At 45.0% G+C, this 17,904-nt stretch overlaps 1 protein-coding gene across 1 annotated transcript; it reads left to right on the plus strand.

Annotated features, from left to right (window-relative positions):
• Window positions 1–3,690: 3,690 nt before the first annotated feature.
• PUS1 (pseudouridine synthase 1) lies at window positions 3,691–17,170 on the plus strand. The gene is made up of 7 exons (XM_029058852.2): window positions 3,691–3,907; window positions 5,014–5,141; window positions 5,232–5,463; window positions 9,319–9,456; window positions 11,145–11,247; window positions 13,230–13,927; window positions 16,808–17,170. Exons 2-7 carry the CDS (start codon window positions 5,053–5,055, stop codon window positions 16,856–16,858), a joined length of 1,311 nt encoding a protein of 436 aa, XP_028914685.1. The 5' UTR covers window positions 3,691–3,907; window positions 5,014–5,052; the 3' UTR covers window positions 16,859–17,170.
• The last annotated feature ends 734 nt before the right edge of the window (window positions 17,171–17,904 follow it).

A 17,904-nucleotide genomic window follows, 5' to 3' on the forward strand; every position in this document is an offset into this window, starting at 1 on the left:
TCCCCGTCTCGTGTTTTACAGAGCTTTTGCTGGAAGAGAGTTAGTCCTGAAGATAAGAAACCTCGAACTTTCAATCCCAATTCTGTCATGACATCTTAGAATTAGAAGTGTGGGGAAGTCCCAGGAATATAACAGTGTATGAATTTTTGTAACCCCTCAGTGCTCTCTATGTATTTTGCTCACATTGAACACTCCACACATAACGTACTGCTGATTTACATAAAAGAAGCGTAGGGGTGACGGGGAAAGAATTAATTGGAGGTTGACGGTGAAAGGGTACTTGAATTTGAATACTTTATCCACCCCATCCTCAGCTTCTCCACACCTATGTCCATATCTGTAATTTATTTTTCTGTCTCCCCTCTAGACTGTGAGCTCCTTGTGGGCAGGGAATATATCTACCGACTCTGTTAAATTGTATTCTCGCAAGTGCTATGCACAAAGTAACTGCTCAAAAAATACAATTGATTGATTGATTGATTGACCAGGAACAATTTGACTGACACAGGTTAGGGGATCAGGGCTGTCCAGGAGCAGCATGTTGTGGAATACTTTACCTCAGGGGAGGTAGAACTGAGAAGCAGTGTGGTCTAGCGGTTAGAGCACAGGCCTGGGAGTCGGAAAGACCTGGGTTCTATTCCTGGCTCCACGCTGTGTCTGCTGTGTGACCTTGGCAAGTCAATTTCACTTTGCTTCAGTTATTAATTGCTTTGTTTTGTTTTGAGGTTTGTCTCCCCCCCATCTAGGCTGTGAGCCCATTGAGTAGGGATTGCTTCTATTTGTTGCCAAATTGTACTTTCCAAGCTCTTAGTGCAATGCTCTGCACACAGTAAATGCTCAATAAATACTTTTGAATGAATCTCCTCCAAAAGACCTTCCCAGATTAAGTGCTGCCCCATCTTCCACTCCCTTCTGCATCACCCTGATTTGCTCCCTTTCTTTTTCTCCCGCTCTCCCAGCCCCACAGCACTTAGGTCCATCTCTCTCTCCCCCATTTAGACTGTAAGCTCCTTGTGGGCAGGGTATGCGTCTGTTTATTGTTGTACCATACTCTCCAAAGCGCTTAGTACAGTGCTCTGCATACAGTAAACGCTCAATAAATTCAATTGAATGAACATGGACTGTATCCAATTTGACTAGTTTGTATCAACTCCAGCACTTGATCTTTTATAACTAAAGAAACTGTATTTCAGTCACGATTTAATTCCCATTTTCTTTCCCCAGCTGAAAGGGGTAAAGAAGAACGAGGAAGCGAATCAAGTCTTCTTGCCTAAAGCCTCTCAGCATATGTCTACTCTCAGGCTGAGAGAACAACCAGCAGTGGCTTGGCTCAGTGGAAAGAGCTAGGGCTTGGGAGTCAGAGGTCATGGATTCACTCAGTCATATTTATTGAGCGCTTACTGTGTGCAGAGCACTGTACTAAGCCCTTGGAATGTACAATTCAGCAACAGATAGAGACAATCCCTCCCCAACAATGGGCTCATAGAGAAGCCACGTGGCACAGTGGAAAGAGCACGGGATTAGGAGTCAGAGATCCTGGGTTCTGATCCCAGCTCCGCCACTAATCTGCTGTGTGACTTTGGGCAAGTCACTTAACTTCTCTGTGACCTCATCTGGAAAATGGGGATTAAGTCTGTGAGCCTCCACATGGGACAACCTGATTACCTTGTATCTTCCCCAGCGCTTAGAATAGTGCTTGGCACATAGTAAGCGCTTAACAAATACCAACATTATTATTATTATTAATAATAAAAGGAGGAGATAGCAAAACAAAACTATTCAGGCATCAAAACCATCAAAATAGATATAGAATCATAGATGTATACACATCGTCAATAAAATAAATAGAGTAGCTCCACCACTTGCCAGCTGTGTGACTTTGGGCAAGTCACTTAACTTCTCTTTGCCTCAGTTACCTCATCTGTAAAATGGGGATTAAAAGACTGTGAGCCCCACGGGGGACAACCTGAATACCTTGTTTCCCCCCCGCTAGTGCTCAGAACAGTGCTCGGCCCATAGTAAGCACTTAACTAATGCCATCATTATTATGCGTTTGTATCAACCCCAGCGCTTAGTACAGCACCAGACTACTAGTTTCGTTTTGTTGTCTGTCTCCCCGGTTTAGACTCTGAGCCCATGACTGGGCAGGGATTGTCTCTCTCTGTTGACTAATTACATTCCAAGCTCTTAGTACAGTGCTCTGCACATAGTAAGCGCTAAATAAATACTATTGAATGAATGTGCCACGCTGCTTCAAAAATCATAATGGTAGTATTTGTTAAGCACTTACTATGTGCATCTAAGATTAAGACTGTGAGCCCCACATGGGGCAACCTGATTACCTTGGATCCTCTCCAGCACTTAGAACAGTGCTTGACACATGATAAGTGCTTAACAAATGTTATCATTATTAGTCAGTGCTTTTATTATTATTAATAATAATAATAATAATGGTATTTGTTAAGCACTTACTATGTGCAAAGCACTGTTCTAAGCACTGGGGAGGATACAAGGTGATCAGATTGTCCCACATGGGGCTCACAGACTTAATGCCCATTTTACAGATGAGGTAACTGAGGCACAGAGAAGTGAAGTGACTTGCCCACAGTCACACAGCTGACAAGCAGTGTGGCTTAGTGGAAAGAGCCCGGGCCTTAGAGTCAGAGGTCATGGGTTCTAATCCTGACTCCGCCACTTGCCTGCAGTGTGGCCTTGGGCAAGTCACTTCACTTCTCTGTGCCTCAGTTACCTCTTCTGTAAAAATGGGGATTAAAAACTGTGAGCCCCAAGTGGGACAATCTGATGACCCTGTGTTTACCCCAGCGCTTAGAACAGTGCTCTGCACATAGTAAGCGCTTAACAAATTCCATAATTATTATTATTACAAGCGGCAGAGCCAGGATTTGAACCCATGACCTGTGACTCCACAGCCCGTGCTCTTTCCACTGAGCCATGCTGCTTTAAAAGGGATATGTTAAGCCCTTACAACCATTTAGCAAGTCACTTAACTTCTCTGTGCCTCAATTCCCTCATCTGTAAAATGGGGATTAGCTGTGAGCCTCACGTGGGACGACCTGATGACCCTGTAATAATAATAATGTCGGTATTTGTTAAGCGCTTACTACGTGCAGAGCGCTGTTCTAAGCACGGGATAGATACAGGGTCATCAGGTTGTCCCACGTGAGGCTCACAGTTAATCCCCATTTTACAGATGAGGGAACTGAGGCCCAGAGAGGTGAAGTGACTTGCCCCCAGTCACCCAGCTGACGAGTGGCAGAAGGGGAAATCGAACCCATGACCTGTGACTCACAAGCCTGTGCTCTTTCCACTGAGACACAGTGGTTCCCTGTATGTCCCCCAAGCGCTTAGAACAGTGCTCTGCACCTAGTAAGCGCTTAACAAATAGCAACATTATTATTATTATTATTTAGTAAGGGCTTAACAGGTCCCCCAAAAGGCTAAGGTAGGCCAAGGTGAAGGCCTCTCCCGCTCAGGATTCTGGGAGACGAGCAACACCTCCTCCTCTCGGCCTCCTCCCAGGCCCCGCCCCCTTTCTCAACTCGTCACGCCATTGGTCGGTTCTCCGGCCGCGCCCGCGCGCGGCGGAGGTGGTTTGTCCCCGCGCGGCCGCCGTCGTCGCTCCCGCCATCTCTCCCCCTCCCCCCCCGGGCGACCACGTGCTCCCTCCGCCTGCAGCTCTGCTTGCTGCAGCTCCTCCTGCTGCCCCTCCGGCTGCTATTCCTGCAGCTCCGGCAGCTCCGGCAACTGCTGCTGCGGCTCTTCCTGCAGCTCCTGCGGCTCTTCCTGCAGCTCGGGCAGCTCCTGCTATTGCTGCGGCTCTTCCTGCAGCTCCTGCTCCTCCTGCAGCTCCTGCACCTCCTATTGCTGCAGCTGCTGCAGCGGCTCAGTGAGTAAGGCTGGGAGCTTCGTCCCGGGGTGCCCGGGACGTCGTGGGGGGCGAGGGGGCAGGGGCCCTCCTCCCCCACCCCCCGCTCCGGACCTGAAGGCTGGGTCCCGGGTCCCCGCGGGGAGGGAAAAGGACCAGGCCGTCGTGGGTGAGCTCGGGCGCAACCCTGAGAACGGGGGCCAGGGGAAGCTTCGCTCCACCTGGGAGGGAGGGAGGGAGGGAGGGAAAGAGGGGTCAGGTGAGGCAGGGGCCAGGAGCTGGGGACGCAGGAAAAGCAGTCAGTCGATGGCATTTATCGAGCCCTTTCTGTGTGCAGAGCACTGTGCTGAGCGCTTGGGAGAGTGCAGCAGCGATGGGAGACGCATTCCCTGTGCGCAACGCACTTATAGTCTAGAAGATGAGTTTATAGTGGTGGATTTTTATTAAGACTGGACTGAACTTGGACTGTTCTAAGCGCTGGGGGAGATAGAAGCTAATCGGCTTGGACACAGCCCCTGTCCCACATGGTACTCACAGAAGTAAGCTCCATGTTGCAGATGAGGCATAGAGAAGTGAAGGGACTTGGCCGAGATCACACAGCCGGCAAGTGGCAGAGCCAGGATTAGAATCCAGGCCCTGACTCTCAGGCCTGTGGTCTAGCCACTAAATCACACCGCTTCCCAACCACGCTACTCATCAACCAGTGATGTTGGTTGGGTGCTTCTTGTGTGCAGAGTATTAAGATCGTCGAAGGGTACAGTACATATTGTTGGCAGACACATTCCCTGCCCACAAAGAGCTTACCGTCAAAGGGGTGAGATACAGAGCTGGAGAAAGTTGGGGAGAGAGGTAAGAACATAGTCAGCCCTGCCTCTTTCAGCTCCCTGATGGGGTGGGGTCATTCAGGGTAGCAGACCGGCCCATGGGGGACTGGATTCAATCCTTGTATGTTCATTGTGTGTCCTTCTCCCTGCGCCCCCACCCCATGTCACATGTGTGCTCAGCCAGAGCGCCTCATTTCTTCACATTCCAGCCCCTCCGAATGTGTCTGTTTTGTGCCCTCCCTAAACAACTTCACTCAGCCCATTTTCAATTGAAAGCTCCTCTTTGGGTGTATTTCTTTGCAGTAGTTGGTTTCAGGCACTGATGTCCCTGATGCCTGTGGGATGGCCGCACCCGTGAGCCCTGTAGCCAGAGCCCCCTGGAGAGCCTATGGATCGTGGACCCAGCTAAAGGGACTACTGCGCTGTCTTTGGTACGCCGTGCCCGTGCCCTGAATTTTCACACCAGGGTTGTCTGCCTTTTCATCGGTGACATCTCATCCTCCCTCCTGTCTCCTTTCTAGTAAGCCGTCCATGGCTGAGAACCTGAAATCCACTCCCACTGCTGGAGATGATCCGGAGGGGAGAATTAAGAGCTCTGGAGAAGGAGGAGAAGAGATCCCGGAGGAAATTGGCCATCGGGCCAAAAAGTTTAAGTGCAACCATAAAGACGAAGAAGAGCAAAATAAAAAACTCCCAAAGAGGAAGATTGTGCTGCTAATGGCATATTCTGGGAAAGGTTACTATGGAATGCAGGTACATTAACAGATTGATAACCGTTGATCTTTGAACTAAGTAATCAGTTGATGGTACTAAGCACTTGGAAGAGTTCAGTGCAGTACAACAAAGTTGCTAATAGTAATAATAATAATAATTGTGGCATTTGTTAAGTGCTTACTATGTACCAGGCACTGTACTAAGCGCTGTGGGGGAAATGAGCAAATCGGGTTGGACCCAGCCCCTGTCTCCAGCTCACGGTCCCAATCCCCATTTTAGAGATGAGGTAACTGAGGCCCAATGAAGTGACTTGTCCAAAGACACACAACAGACAAGTGATGGAGCCAGGATTAGAACTCATGACCTTCTGAATCCCCGGCCCGTGCTCCATCCATTGTGCTGTGCTGCTTCCCCGTTCCCTACCCACAACGAAGTAATGGGTAAATTTTATCAGTACTGATAATTGTGATTTTGTTAAATGCTCACTATACACTCTGCTCCTCTGCTGCTCACCTCACTGTCCCCCGTTCATGCCTATCTTGCCGTCGACCCCGGGTCCACATCCTACTGCTGGCCTGGAATGCTCTCCCTCCTCACCTCCGCCAAACTAACTCTCGTCCCCTCTTCAAAGCCCTACTGAGAGCTCACCTCCTCCAAGAGCCCTTCTCTGACTGAGCCCCCCCCCCCTTCCCTCTGCTCCCCCTCTAACCCTCTGCTCCTCCCCCTCCCCCCTTCCCCTATCCTCAGCACTGTGCTCATTTGTATATATTGTTTATTATCCTATTTATTTTCTTAGTGAGGTGTACATCCCCTTTATTCTATTTATCATGATGATGATGTCTTGTTTTTGTTTCATTCTGTTTTGCTCTGCTGTCTCCTGCAGTTAGACTGTGAGCCCGTCATTGGGCAGGGATTGTCTCTATCTGTTGCCGAATTGTACATTCCAAGTGCTTAGTACAGTGCTCTGCACAGAGTAAGCGCCCAATAAATACTATTGAATGAATGAAATGCCAAACACTGTACTGAGCACTGGGGTAACTACAACACAATCAGATAGATCAGACACAGTCCCTCGTCCATATGGGGCTCAAAACCTCTTTGTGGGTAGGGAACATGTCTACCAACTCCGTTAGATTGTACTCTCCCAGTTGCTCAGTACAGTGCTCTGCACACAGCAAGCATTCAATAAATACAGTTAATTGATTAAGGTTTGTGAAGGTAGGCTTTAGACTGTGGTTTTATTAGACATCCCCAGGTCACCAGGATTGCAGAAGTGGGGCCCAGACATTCAGTGATCGGGGGATGAAGAAGCTTCCTTGAGGATAAACTGGAAGTTAGGCTGAAGTAGGACTGACTTAAATATATAGAACTGTGAAGTGTGTGGACAGGACAGGCATGGAATTGTCAGTCACCAAATTCCACATCATCAGGACCTGAGGACGTTCACCGAAGCTTGAAGGTGGTAGATTTAAAACAATAAAAGAGAAATGCTTGTCTCAGTTGGGAGCAGCAAGCTAATGGAATCTGTTCCCATAAGAAGTTGTGTAGCCCCAAATTTATCACTAAGTTCAAAAGGGATTTGAATAAGTTCATGAATGAACAGCTCCTAATGAGTTGCCGAGAATGTTAATTGGGGTTTATTAAACACTTTCTACGTGTCTAGCGCTATACTGAGTGCTGAGGTAGATATAAGGTAATCAGGTGGGATGCAGTCTCTGCCTCACTCAGGCTTACAGTCCAAGTAAGAGAGAGAACGGGTATTGAATTCCCATTTTGCAGGTGAGGAAATTGAAGCCCAGAGAAATGAACTGACTTATCCACAGTCACCCAGCTGGCAGATGTTAGAGCCAGGATTAGAATTCAGGTCCTCTGACTTGCATTCTTTCCTCATTCTTTTCCTGTAGGCCATGCTGAATACATTCTGAAACATTAGGATGGATGTCCAGTAGTAATAATAATAACATTCATTCATTTAACATCCACTGGGTACCTTGCACTGCACTAAGCACCTGGAAAGTACAAAACAATAATAATAATAATGATGGTACTTGTTGAGTGCTTACTTTGTGCCAAGCACGGTTCTAAGCACTAGGGTAGATACAAGTTAATCAGATTAATCTAGACTTTAAGTCTGTTGTGGGCAGGGATTATCTCTGTTTATTGCTGAATTGTCCTTTCCAAGTGCTTAGTACAGTGCTCTGCACACAGTAAATGCTCAGTAAATATGAATGAATGAAAGGCTGGGCACAGTCCCTTTCCCACATGGGGCTCACACTCTTCATCCCCGTTTTGCAAATGAGGTATCTGAGGCTTAGTGAAGCAAAGTCCCTTGCTCAAGAACACGCAGCAGACATGGGGCAGAGCTGGGATTAGAACCCAGGTCTTTCCGACTCCCAGGCCCGTACTCTATCCAATTCCTGACCTACAAAGAATTTACACTTAAATGGAGGAGATTGATTTAAAAATTATTTGCAAATGGGGTAATTAAAGAAATTGAATGTACAATAGAATAAACACATATATGTAGGTATTGAGAGTGGGAATGAGTAAGTCCAGGAGGGCACTGTTAACAAGTCATGCAAGCATCCCATGGCCACTGTTGGAGAGGGAATCGTGGTTTGGATGGACCAGTATTCTCACCCAATGATGGCACTGATTAGATGTTGTGCCGTTACCTGCGAGAGGACTATTCTGCACTGTAATGGGGAGTCAGGGCCGGCACATCTAGCGAAAACATTTCCCTGCAAGGCCCTGGGAAGCAGCAGAGACAGGAGGTTTCCCGCCACATGAGTGTGTTGTGGTTAGGGATAGCGTCTTTATTGTTGTACTTTCCTAAGCACTAGTACAGTGCTCTCCATACAGTAAGCACTCAGTAAATACTCATGAATGAATGAATGAGTGACTGGTAGAGCTGGGCAGAAAGAGAAGCAGCAGGAAGGGCCCTCTAAGCCTTTTGTAAGGATAAGCAGCGCCTCAAAGGGTGAGAACTCAGAGCTGGAAAACTAAGATTGCACCCTTGGATTGAGATTTTTGGATTTTACAGATCTTGGAATTACGTTTAGTAATCTGCCATATGTGGGAAGGGGGCAGTGTCTAATATGTACTCATTTGGGGATGCTGATATAGTTGTATGAAGAGATTTTGTTTGCATTTCCCCTCGAAGAAGAGAAAGGAATTGTCTTAACACGGTAGCCAGGGGATTCAGGTTAGATGTCAGGAAGAACTTCTTGACTGTAAGAGACATTGGAATGTGGCAATGGTTCTCATTCACTGAAGTTTTGAAGAAAAAGGGTCAGAAAATGCTTTCTCTAATGCATCGAGTGCAGTTTTCCCTATAGGCCCTTTGTCCCAGAAGTCTGTGATTTTCTGTTCATTGTCTTGTGCTCTCAGGCTGTAGGTGAAAGGATGTGAAGTTGCCTAGGTGGATGGACTGAGATCCAGTTATTAGAAGCAGGCTTAACCTGACTAAAAGTGTCCTGTTTAGCCAAATGGATTGGGGTCTGAGCCTCATTGGTTGGTTGGGGAAGTAAACAGGGGCAAGACTGACCAACATTCATGATTGGATCAGTCAGTCATATTTACTGAGTGCTTACTATGTGCAAAACACCATACTAAGCACTTGGAAAAGGACAGTAACACAGTTGGTAGACACATTTCCTTCCCATAATAAGCTTACAGTCTAAGCCAAGAAATAAGGTAATGAGGTTGTCCTAAAGTTCACAAATTAGGAAAACTAAAAAAAAACTTATCTGCAGTAAAAACTACTTTATAAATGTGGCATCTTTTTCTAGGCTAGGACCTATTTGTTTTAGGTATAGCCAAGCATTTTTTGTCCCTTCAATGAATTCTAGATAATGGAGTTAAGTCTTTCTTTTCTCCTTCTCCCCCTCTTAGAGGCACGTTGGCTCTTCTCAGTTCAAGACCATAGAAGATGATTTGGTGTCTGCCCTTGTGCAATCTGGTTGCATTCCAGAAAATCACGGTGACGACATGAAAAAAATGTCTTTCCAGAGATGCGCAAGAACAGACAAGGTGTGTTGCAGTTTACTTATTTCTTCACTTTAAAAAATCGAGTGAGTTTTTATTTTGCAGTGAACTGTATCGCGTAGCTGCCAGAGCGCTGACCTATTTTTTCCCTTTCTATTGTATAGGGGTTTTTCAATTTGAATTCTAAGCCTCTTTAAAAAAAATCAAATTGTCTTGCAGAAAGGGAATCAGCATCATTCACCTGTTATGTGCTCTTGAACTGTTGCAAGATATTAGGGTCACTCAAGGCAATTTTCTAATGGCAAAACTTAAAATTCGGTAAAGCTCTATCCCCTCCAAACAACACCAAAGCATGCTCTTTAAATATGGTGAGCAGTGAAATGTATATAGGTTGAATTTTCCTTTGGAAAACAGGTCTTTTCCCAGATCCAGTCTGATTTCTCCTGGGCTTGTGTTGATCTTTGTGGCTACGTAAAATGACAACATTCATTAATTTAGCTGAAATAGCAGTTTGGAACCCCAGACATTAAAGGGCTAGCTCTTTGAGAATTAAACAAGAAATGAGATGAGAAGTAGACAGGGTCCTTGGCCCTCAAGCGACTCACAATCTAAGAATAAAGGGAGAGGAGGAGATCATCAACAGATACCTAAAAAAGAAACAATAAAAACACAAATACAGTATAAAGGGCAAAGATAAATACAGTAAAGAGCAAGAGGGCCTCCTTCCCAGTTGAATAGGTTTTCAGGTTCCTTGAGGGCCAGAGTTCAATAGAAACAACTGTCAGGTGCTCTGTGAGCTCCTTGTGGACAGGAGATGTGTCTCTTTATTGTTATATTGTACTCTCCCAAGCATTTTGTGCAGTGCTCTGCACACAGTAAGCACTCAGTAAATACAATTGACTGACAATGTATTATGTATAAAGCACTGTAAATAGGTACTGGGTAAATACAAGATTATTAAATCCATCACGACTCCTATCTTCTACTGGGTTCACACTCTTAAATCAGGGAAGACTGATAAAGAATGAAAGAATGAAGTTGAGGAAAAATAAGTACTGAGTCGCAGTTATCAATAATTGTTTATCAAGATGGCTTTTACTAAGCCCTTACTCTGTTTCTAACCAAGGTAGCAATGTTACAGTAAAAAAAAAGTTTTTAGCAGTAAACAAACAGCTCTCAAAGGGAAGAGTAATCACCGCATCAGGCAGGAGTCCCTAGTTATAGACGTAACAACTTCGCCAAGATTCTTCCAGTGAGGTGGGCCCCAGTCCCGAGGCTCTGGCCACAAGGGTCCCTGCCCCTTCTGACCGTCTCACACATTCATTCATTCATTCATTCAATCGTTTATTGAGCTCTTACTGCGTGCAGATCCCTGTACTAAGTGCTTGGGAAAGTACAATACAGCAATAAACAAGTGACATTCCCTGGCCACAGCGAGCTCACAGTCTAGAGTTGGGGAGAAAGACATCAATACAAGGAAATAAAATTACAGATACGTACATTTCCTGCAAGGGATGGAGCTTCGAATGCTGTCGTCCGTAGCAGCAGCAGGGTGACTGGACCGGGCAAGGGGCAGCCAAACAGTAAAGAGTATTCATTCATTCCATTGTATTTATTGAGTGCTTGCTTTGTGCAAAGCACTGTAGTAAGCACATGGGAGAATTGTACAATATTTGAGCCGTTTGCATTGTGTTTGTCATCTTTCTCTAATTGGCGAATTCTGTTCTATGTAGGGTGTGTCTGCAGCGGGTCAGATTGTGTCTTTGAAAGTGTGGCTGATTGACAATATTTTGGAAAAGATTAATAGTCACCTTCCCTCTCAGATCCGAATTCTCGGTAAGAGATTCATATTGCCCAGATTTTTGTTGTTTGAGCTGCTTCAATAGAGAAAATGATTTTCTCCTAATGAATGAGTCATTTCAGGCTTAACTTTTTTAGGCAGAGTGAAGGACAATCCTGATGTGTTTGGCATGGTAATCAAGACTGTGGGTCTGGCATTGGCCTTTTTCGCCACAAATGCACCCATGGGTGAATTTCATTATCACTCACACCATCTCCAAATATGAAGGCTATACATATATCTTTTACATTCCAATGAGGGAAAAAATGTATAAAATGGTGCTTGACAATTAGTCCTTGACAGCTAGGGTTTGCAGGGCAGTTTCCTAATAGTGTAATGTTTTGTTGTCACATTTTTACAGGTGAAATAAATGTGAATCCAAAAAGTGGTAAAACAATTGTTTCTGTCGAGTAGTTCTGTTCTCCCTGACTACTCAGAAATTCTGAAATTGGTGAAATGGAATTGATTTCATTGATTGTTAAATTTCTTTGGTTGATTCTGTATTTTGTCAAAAGTCAGGTTTCCTATTTCGTCAGATGTCAGATTGATGGCTAGCAGCATTAAATTGGGTTGTCCCAAAAATTCAGATATGAAAGTTAATGGGCAATTGTAGATCAGTAGTACACACCCCGGTAGCTTTTCTGTCCTGATTCGCAATTTACAGTGTGAACCCTCCACTTCTTCTCTTGCTCCTGAGCACCAGGGCCCACCATGCTGGAGAGAAGCTGCTTGTCCCATCTCCATCCTATTTGGGCTCCCATCTGCCCCCGGAGTAGGCCCAGGAGCCTGAGGCCTCAACTCAGGAAGCATTCATTCATTCAGTTGTATTTATTGAGCATTTACTATATGCAAAGGACTGTACTAAGCGCTTGGGAGAGTACAGTATAACAATTTAACAGACAGGTTTCCTGTCCACCAACAAGCTTACAGTCTGGGGAGGGGGGCAGTTACTAATATAAATTAATAAGTTATAGGAATATACGTATGTGCTGAGGGGATGGGAGGGAGGATGAATGAAGGGAGCAAGTCAGGGTAGCATAGAAGGGAGTGAGAGAAGAGAGGAGGACTTAGGGAAGGCTTCTTGGAGGAGATGTGCCTTCAATAAGAGCAATTGTCTATCTGATGAGGGAGGGTATTCCAGGCCAGAGGTAGGATTTGGGTGAGAGTTCAGCGGTGAGATAGACAAGATTGAGATATAGGGAGGTGAGCATTAGGGGAACGAAGTGTGCGGGCTGGGTTGGAATAGGAGAGTGATGAGGTGAGGTAGAAGGGGGCAAGGTGATTAAGTGCTTTAAAGTCAATGGTGAGGAGTTCTTGTTTGATGCGGAGGTGGATAGGCAACCACCGGAATTCCTCGTGGAGTAGAAAACATGATCTGATTGTTTTTGAAGGAAAATAATCTGGGCAGCAGAATGGAGTATGGACTGGAGTTGGGAGAGACAGGAGACAGGGAGAGAAACACTGTGACCCAATGGAGAAAAAAAATGGGCCTGATAGTCAAAGGATCTGGGTTCTAATCCTTGCTTTCATACTTGTTTCTTCTGTGACCTTGGACAAGTCACCTCACTCTCTGTTCCTAGTTTCCTCATCTGTAAAATGGGGATTGAATAACTGTTCTCCCTCCTACTTAGACTGTGAGCCCCATGTAGGACAGGGACTGTCCCATCCCATCCACCTGCAACCTGCATCCACCCCAGTGCTTGACCCATAGTAAGTTCTTAATCAGTCGTATTTATTGAGCACTTATTGTAAGGCACTGTACTAAATGCTTGGGAGAGAACAGTGTAACAGTTGGTATACACATTCCCTGCCCACAGTGAGCTTACAGTATAGAGACTGTACCATTAAAAAAAATTTCAAATGCCTGTGGCGATGACTTGTGTGGCGGCGGGTCTGAGCCACGAGGGGAGAATAATTTCACTCAACTCTCTTAAAGTCAAGCATTTCATTTTTCCTCTTTCTTACTTTTTCTCCCAAGGCCTGAAGAGAGTGACTGGAGGATTCAACTCCAAGAATAACTGCACTGCCAGGACCTACTTTTACATGCTCCCAACACTAGCCTTTGCCCATAAGGATCATGACCCCCAAGATGAGACTTACCGCCTGAGCCCAGAGGTTCTGGAGAGGGTCAACAGACTCCTGGCTTGCTACAAGGGGACTCACCACTTTCACAACTTCACCTCGCAGAAGGGACCAAAAGATGCCAGCGGCATGCGGTACATCATGGAGATGTACTGTGAGGAGCCATTTGTACGGGAAGGCATGGAGTTTGCCGTTATCAAAGTGAAAGGCCAGAGCTTCATGATGCACCAGATAAGGAAAATGATTGGCCTGGTGATTGCTATAGTGAAAGGCTACGCAGACCAGTCGGTCATGGAGCGGAGCTGGGGAGAGGAGAAAGTGGACATTCCCAAAGCCCCAGGGCTGGGGCTGGTCCTAGAGAGGGTCCATTTTGAAAGTTACAATAGGCGTTTTGGAAACGATGGGCTGCATGAACCTCTGGATTGGGTGGAGGAGGAAGAGAAGATGACCATTTTCAAAGAGCAATATATCTATTCTACTATAATCAAGACGGAAATGGAGGAGAAGTCCATGGTCAACTGGCTGAATACCCTCCCGATACATGATTTTACTGCTACTGCTCTAGGAATGCAGTCAAATACCACAGAACCAAAGGTAAAAATATGCCTCGCCCTCCCCCATCCCCAATCCCTCCCAAATCATGAAGCCCACATTTGGGTGGGCAGAACCTTAAAATAATAATTATTGTATTTAAGCTGTCCCACACGAGGCTCACAGTCTAAGAGGTAGGGAGGGCAGCTATCTTACCCCAATTTTACAGATGGGAAAACTGAGGCCCAGAGGTTAAATAACTTTTCCAAGGTCACATAGCAGGCCATTGGCAGAGCTGGGACTAGAACCCGGGTTTCTTGACTCCTGGCTCCATGCTTTTTCCACTAGGCCATGGAGATGTCTCTGAAAAGCAGTTTGTAGAAAGTTTTGTCAGGCATCAGTTTTGCCTAAAGAAATTTTGCCTGTGGCACAGAGGAAAGAGCATAGTCTTGGGAGTCAGGAGTCATAAGTTCCAATCCCGGCTCTGCTGCCTGCCTGCCTGCTATGTGACCTTGGACAAGTCGTAACTTTTCTGTGCCTCAGTTACCTCATCCGTAAAATGGGAATTACCTGTTTTCCCTTCTACTGAGACTGGGAGCCCTGCTTTCTCAAAGGAGCAGAGGGTGAGTGATCCAACGAGGCACTCCCCTTGAAAATTTTTAAAATATTGGGGACTCTGCTACCGTTAAACTGGGAAAAGAGTAAATTTGAGGGCCTGGTGGAAAGACCACGGGCCTGGGAGTTGGGAGACTCCCAGTGGGACAGAGACTAAGTCCGACCTGATTATTTTGCATCTACCACAGTGTTTAGGATAATGCTTCACTCGTAAGTACTTAGCAAATACTGCAATTATTAATATTGGAGATGCTAATGAGGAAGTATGCTACTTGTGCTGTGGGTTCGATTTTCTTTTAATCTTCTTTGCTCCAGACTTTCTTTTAGGGTGTGAGCCTGTCGATTATATGTTCAGAGTAATCAGATGGAGCATATAGGCCATATAGGCCTCATAGTCCAAAGATGAAGGGAGACAGGGTGGTTTTTTTTCCATTTTGTAGATGAGGGAACTGAGGTACAAAAAGGTTGAGCTGCCAGAAGTCACACAGCAGGCAAGTGCCAGAGTCAGGACTAGAACCTGAGTATCCCAGTTTCGAGCCTTGTGCTCTCTCCAATAAGCCATACTGCCCTCAAGCTTACCCTTTCCCTCAGTTCAATTGTAGCAAAGTCCCCAGTGTTCTGAATATTTTCAGGGGGTGCACTTTCTGGGTTAATCACCCAAAATAGAGATTCTTTTGGGAATGTGGGGTTTAAGTACTGGATTGTCCTGGATTCAAGTACCTACGATTGTAGGTAATGAACCTCCAAATGGCCCAGCCCCAGTGGCAGAGGGTTTAAATAAGGTTCTCTGCTTCATCTGTCAATAGAAGATTTGGTCTCGGGTGACTTGTATTCTGGGTTTGGATATATATTGGCCTCGGACAAGTCTGAGATAGCTAGACTTACCCTCAGTTGCCTACAAAACATTGGACTATTGCCCAGCAGATTTGGTATAGATAAAACCAAGTGAAACTTGTCTAATTATTTGTGTTATTTTAAATGGACCAAACTGAAAAGGATATTTTCTTTCCCCCAGTGCTCACTTCTGTAGAAGCAGCGTGGCTTAGTGGAAAAACCATGGGCTTGGCAGTTAGAGGTTGTGGGTAATCCTGGCTCTGCCACATAACAATAATAATAATAATGCTGAATTAAGTGTTTACTATGTGCCAAGCACGGTTCTAAGCACTAGGATAGACACAAGGGAATCAGGATGTCCCACATGGGGCTCACAGTCTTAATCCCCATTTTACAGATGAGGGAACTGAGGCCCAGAGAAGTTAAGTGACTTGCCCGAAGTCGCACAGCTGACATGTGGCGGAGCCGGGATTAGAACCCGTGACCTCTGACTCCCAAGACCGGGCTTTTTCCACTAAGCCATGCTGCTTCTCTGCTTTGTGACTTTGGGTGAGTCACTTAAATTCTCTGTGCCTCAGTTACCTCATCTGTAAAATGGGATTATGACTGTGAGCCCCACATGGGATAACCTGATTACCTTGTATCTACCCCAGAGCTTAGAACAGTGCTTGGCACAGAGTAAGCACTTAACAAATACTAGCATTATTATTATTATTATTATTATTATATTGAAAGAGACTGCAGCTTGCCTTTAAATGGGCGTCCCCATTAAAGTGTCAACCTCCAAAACTCTGCAGTTTTTTTCCCTGCAAACTTTTGTCTTGTATCAGTCGCTCACATTTACTGAGTGTTTACTGTGTGCAGAACACTGTACTAAGTGCTTGGGAGAGTACAGAATAGCAGAATTGGTAGACATGTTCCCTGTCCCAAAGGAGCTTCTGCTTAGTACAGTGCTCTGCACACAGTAAGCGCTCCATAAATATGATCGAATGAATGAACGCAGCCTAGAGGGAGAGATAGACGACAATATAAATAAATTACGGATATGGACATAAGTGCCGGGGGGTTGAGGTGCATTGAGTTGTTGGAATTGCCACAGTCATGATGATTTGAAAGACTTTATAGCTAATTCATCTTGATTTCCTATATAATTTCAAGTCTAATGTAAATAATTATGTCCCCTAAATCAATCCAAGGTTGTGAGAACCTGCTAGAAATTCAGCAGTTGTAGGGTGCATTGCTGTTGTTTAAAACTTTTCATTTTATTTCACAAGTTGGGAAACTTTGAATGTAATCTTTGGTGGGCAGGAGCAGAAAACATCATTTAAGTTTGTCTTTCATGTCAGCCCAGTGCTAAGAGCTTAGTAAAGTGCTAAGCTCTTAATATAGTGTTAAGCCCTTAGTATAGCGCTTTGCATACAGTAAGCACTCAATAAATATGAATGAATGAATGTCAAGCCTCCATGAGCTTATGGTTATTTTCTCTAATTGCAGGATGACTCTAAACTGGACAGCAGCGATGGAGGAAAGATCGACTCAGATTGAAATAGCAAAGGAAGCTGCGGAGAGTATAGGACTTTGTAACAAACCCAGGGGCCTTTCTGAGTCCAAAGCCTTGCAACTCAGCCATGTTGACATGCTCATTCACCGTGACCAGTTATTAATGGTGGAAAGGATTTGGGGAACGATGAGATTGTGTCGCTGGTCATTTCCACTGAAGTCATTTGATCCGGGATACTTGAAAATTTATGCCTAAATGCAATTATTAGATTTGAGCTTCAGGATCTCAAATGATAACTTTTAGAATTTTAATCACAGTAATAAACTGCCTAAAATCTTATATCCAGATCAAAATGATCTAATGGTTCCATACCTTTATTGTCAGTTCTGATCAAAATGTGTTTTTCGTTTTCTCTTTAAAGAAATGCTTTTTATCAAATAGGTGCAAATGATCAGGTTGCTCCTCATCTTTTTTTGCTTCAGGTCTGTCGTAAATGTGGTATGTGGGCAAAGTTTCAAGAGTGCATTACAGCTCCATCTTTCTGTTGTTGTCGCGCCCTGTAGAAACTTTAATGGTTTAGTACCCGCACTTTGAAAAACAGTAGCCTAAGGTCCTTATTTTGCACCTTCCATAGAGCAGAAAATATCATGATTCTTTCCCTGTAGGGAATAGATTGTCTCGATTACAGACCTCAACGCCAAAGGCTAAATATAGCCCTACAAAGCATCTGACCCAAGAACTGTGTTAGTTGAATGCCCACTGGGTTCGTAATAATTATAATTGTGGTATTTGTTAAGGGCTTACTATGTGCCAGGTACTGTACTAAGTGCTGGGGTGAATACAGGCCAATTGGATTGGACACCGTCCCTATCCCACCGGGGGCTCACAGTCTTAATCCCCATTTTATTGATGAAGTAACTGAGTCACAGAGAAGGGGACTGACATGCTCAAGGTTACACAGCACACAGCTTAATCAAATAGTCATGGGCCTTCTCTCTCAGGAGACTCACCTCATTGTGACCTCATTTCTTTAGGGTAGCCCACTTAAAATCACTTCCAGGGAAAATAACATCTAAGGCTGCTTTTAAGT

This window comes from Ornithorhynchus anatinus, chromosome 2 (assembly GCF_004115215.2).
Source record: "Ornithorhynchus anatinus isolate Pmale09 chromosome 2, mOrnAna1.pri.v4, whole genome shotgun sequence".
In the NCBI taxonomy this organism is placed as follows: domain Eukaryota; kingdom Metazoa; phylum Chordata; class Mammalia; order Monotremata; family Ornithorhynchidae; genus Ornithorhynchus; species Ornithorhynchus anatinus.

Excerpts from the sequence above, each read along its gene's own strand:
- PUS1 (XM_029058852.2), top strand. The coding sequence starts at position 5,053 with ATGGCCGCACCCGTGAGCCCTGTAGCCAGAGCCCCCTGGAGAGCCTAT. Across the intron at positions 5,142-5,231 it reads GGACTACTGCGCTGTCTTTG|TAAGCCGTCCATGGCTGAGA; the intron begins GTACGCCGTGCC and ends TCTCCTTTCTAG. Across the intron at positions 13,928-16,807 it reads CAAATACCACAGAACCAAAG|GATGACTCTAAACTGGACAG; the intron begins GTAAAAATATGC and ends CTCTAATTGCAG.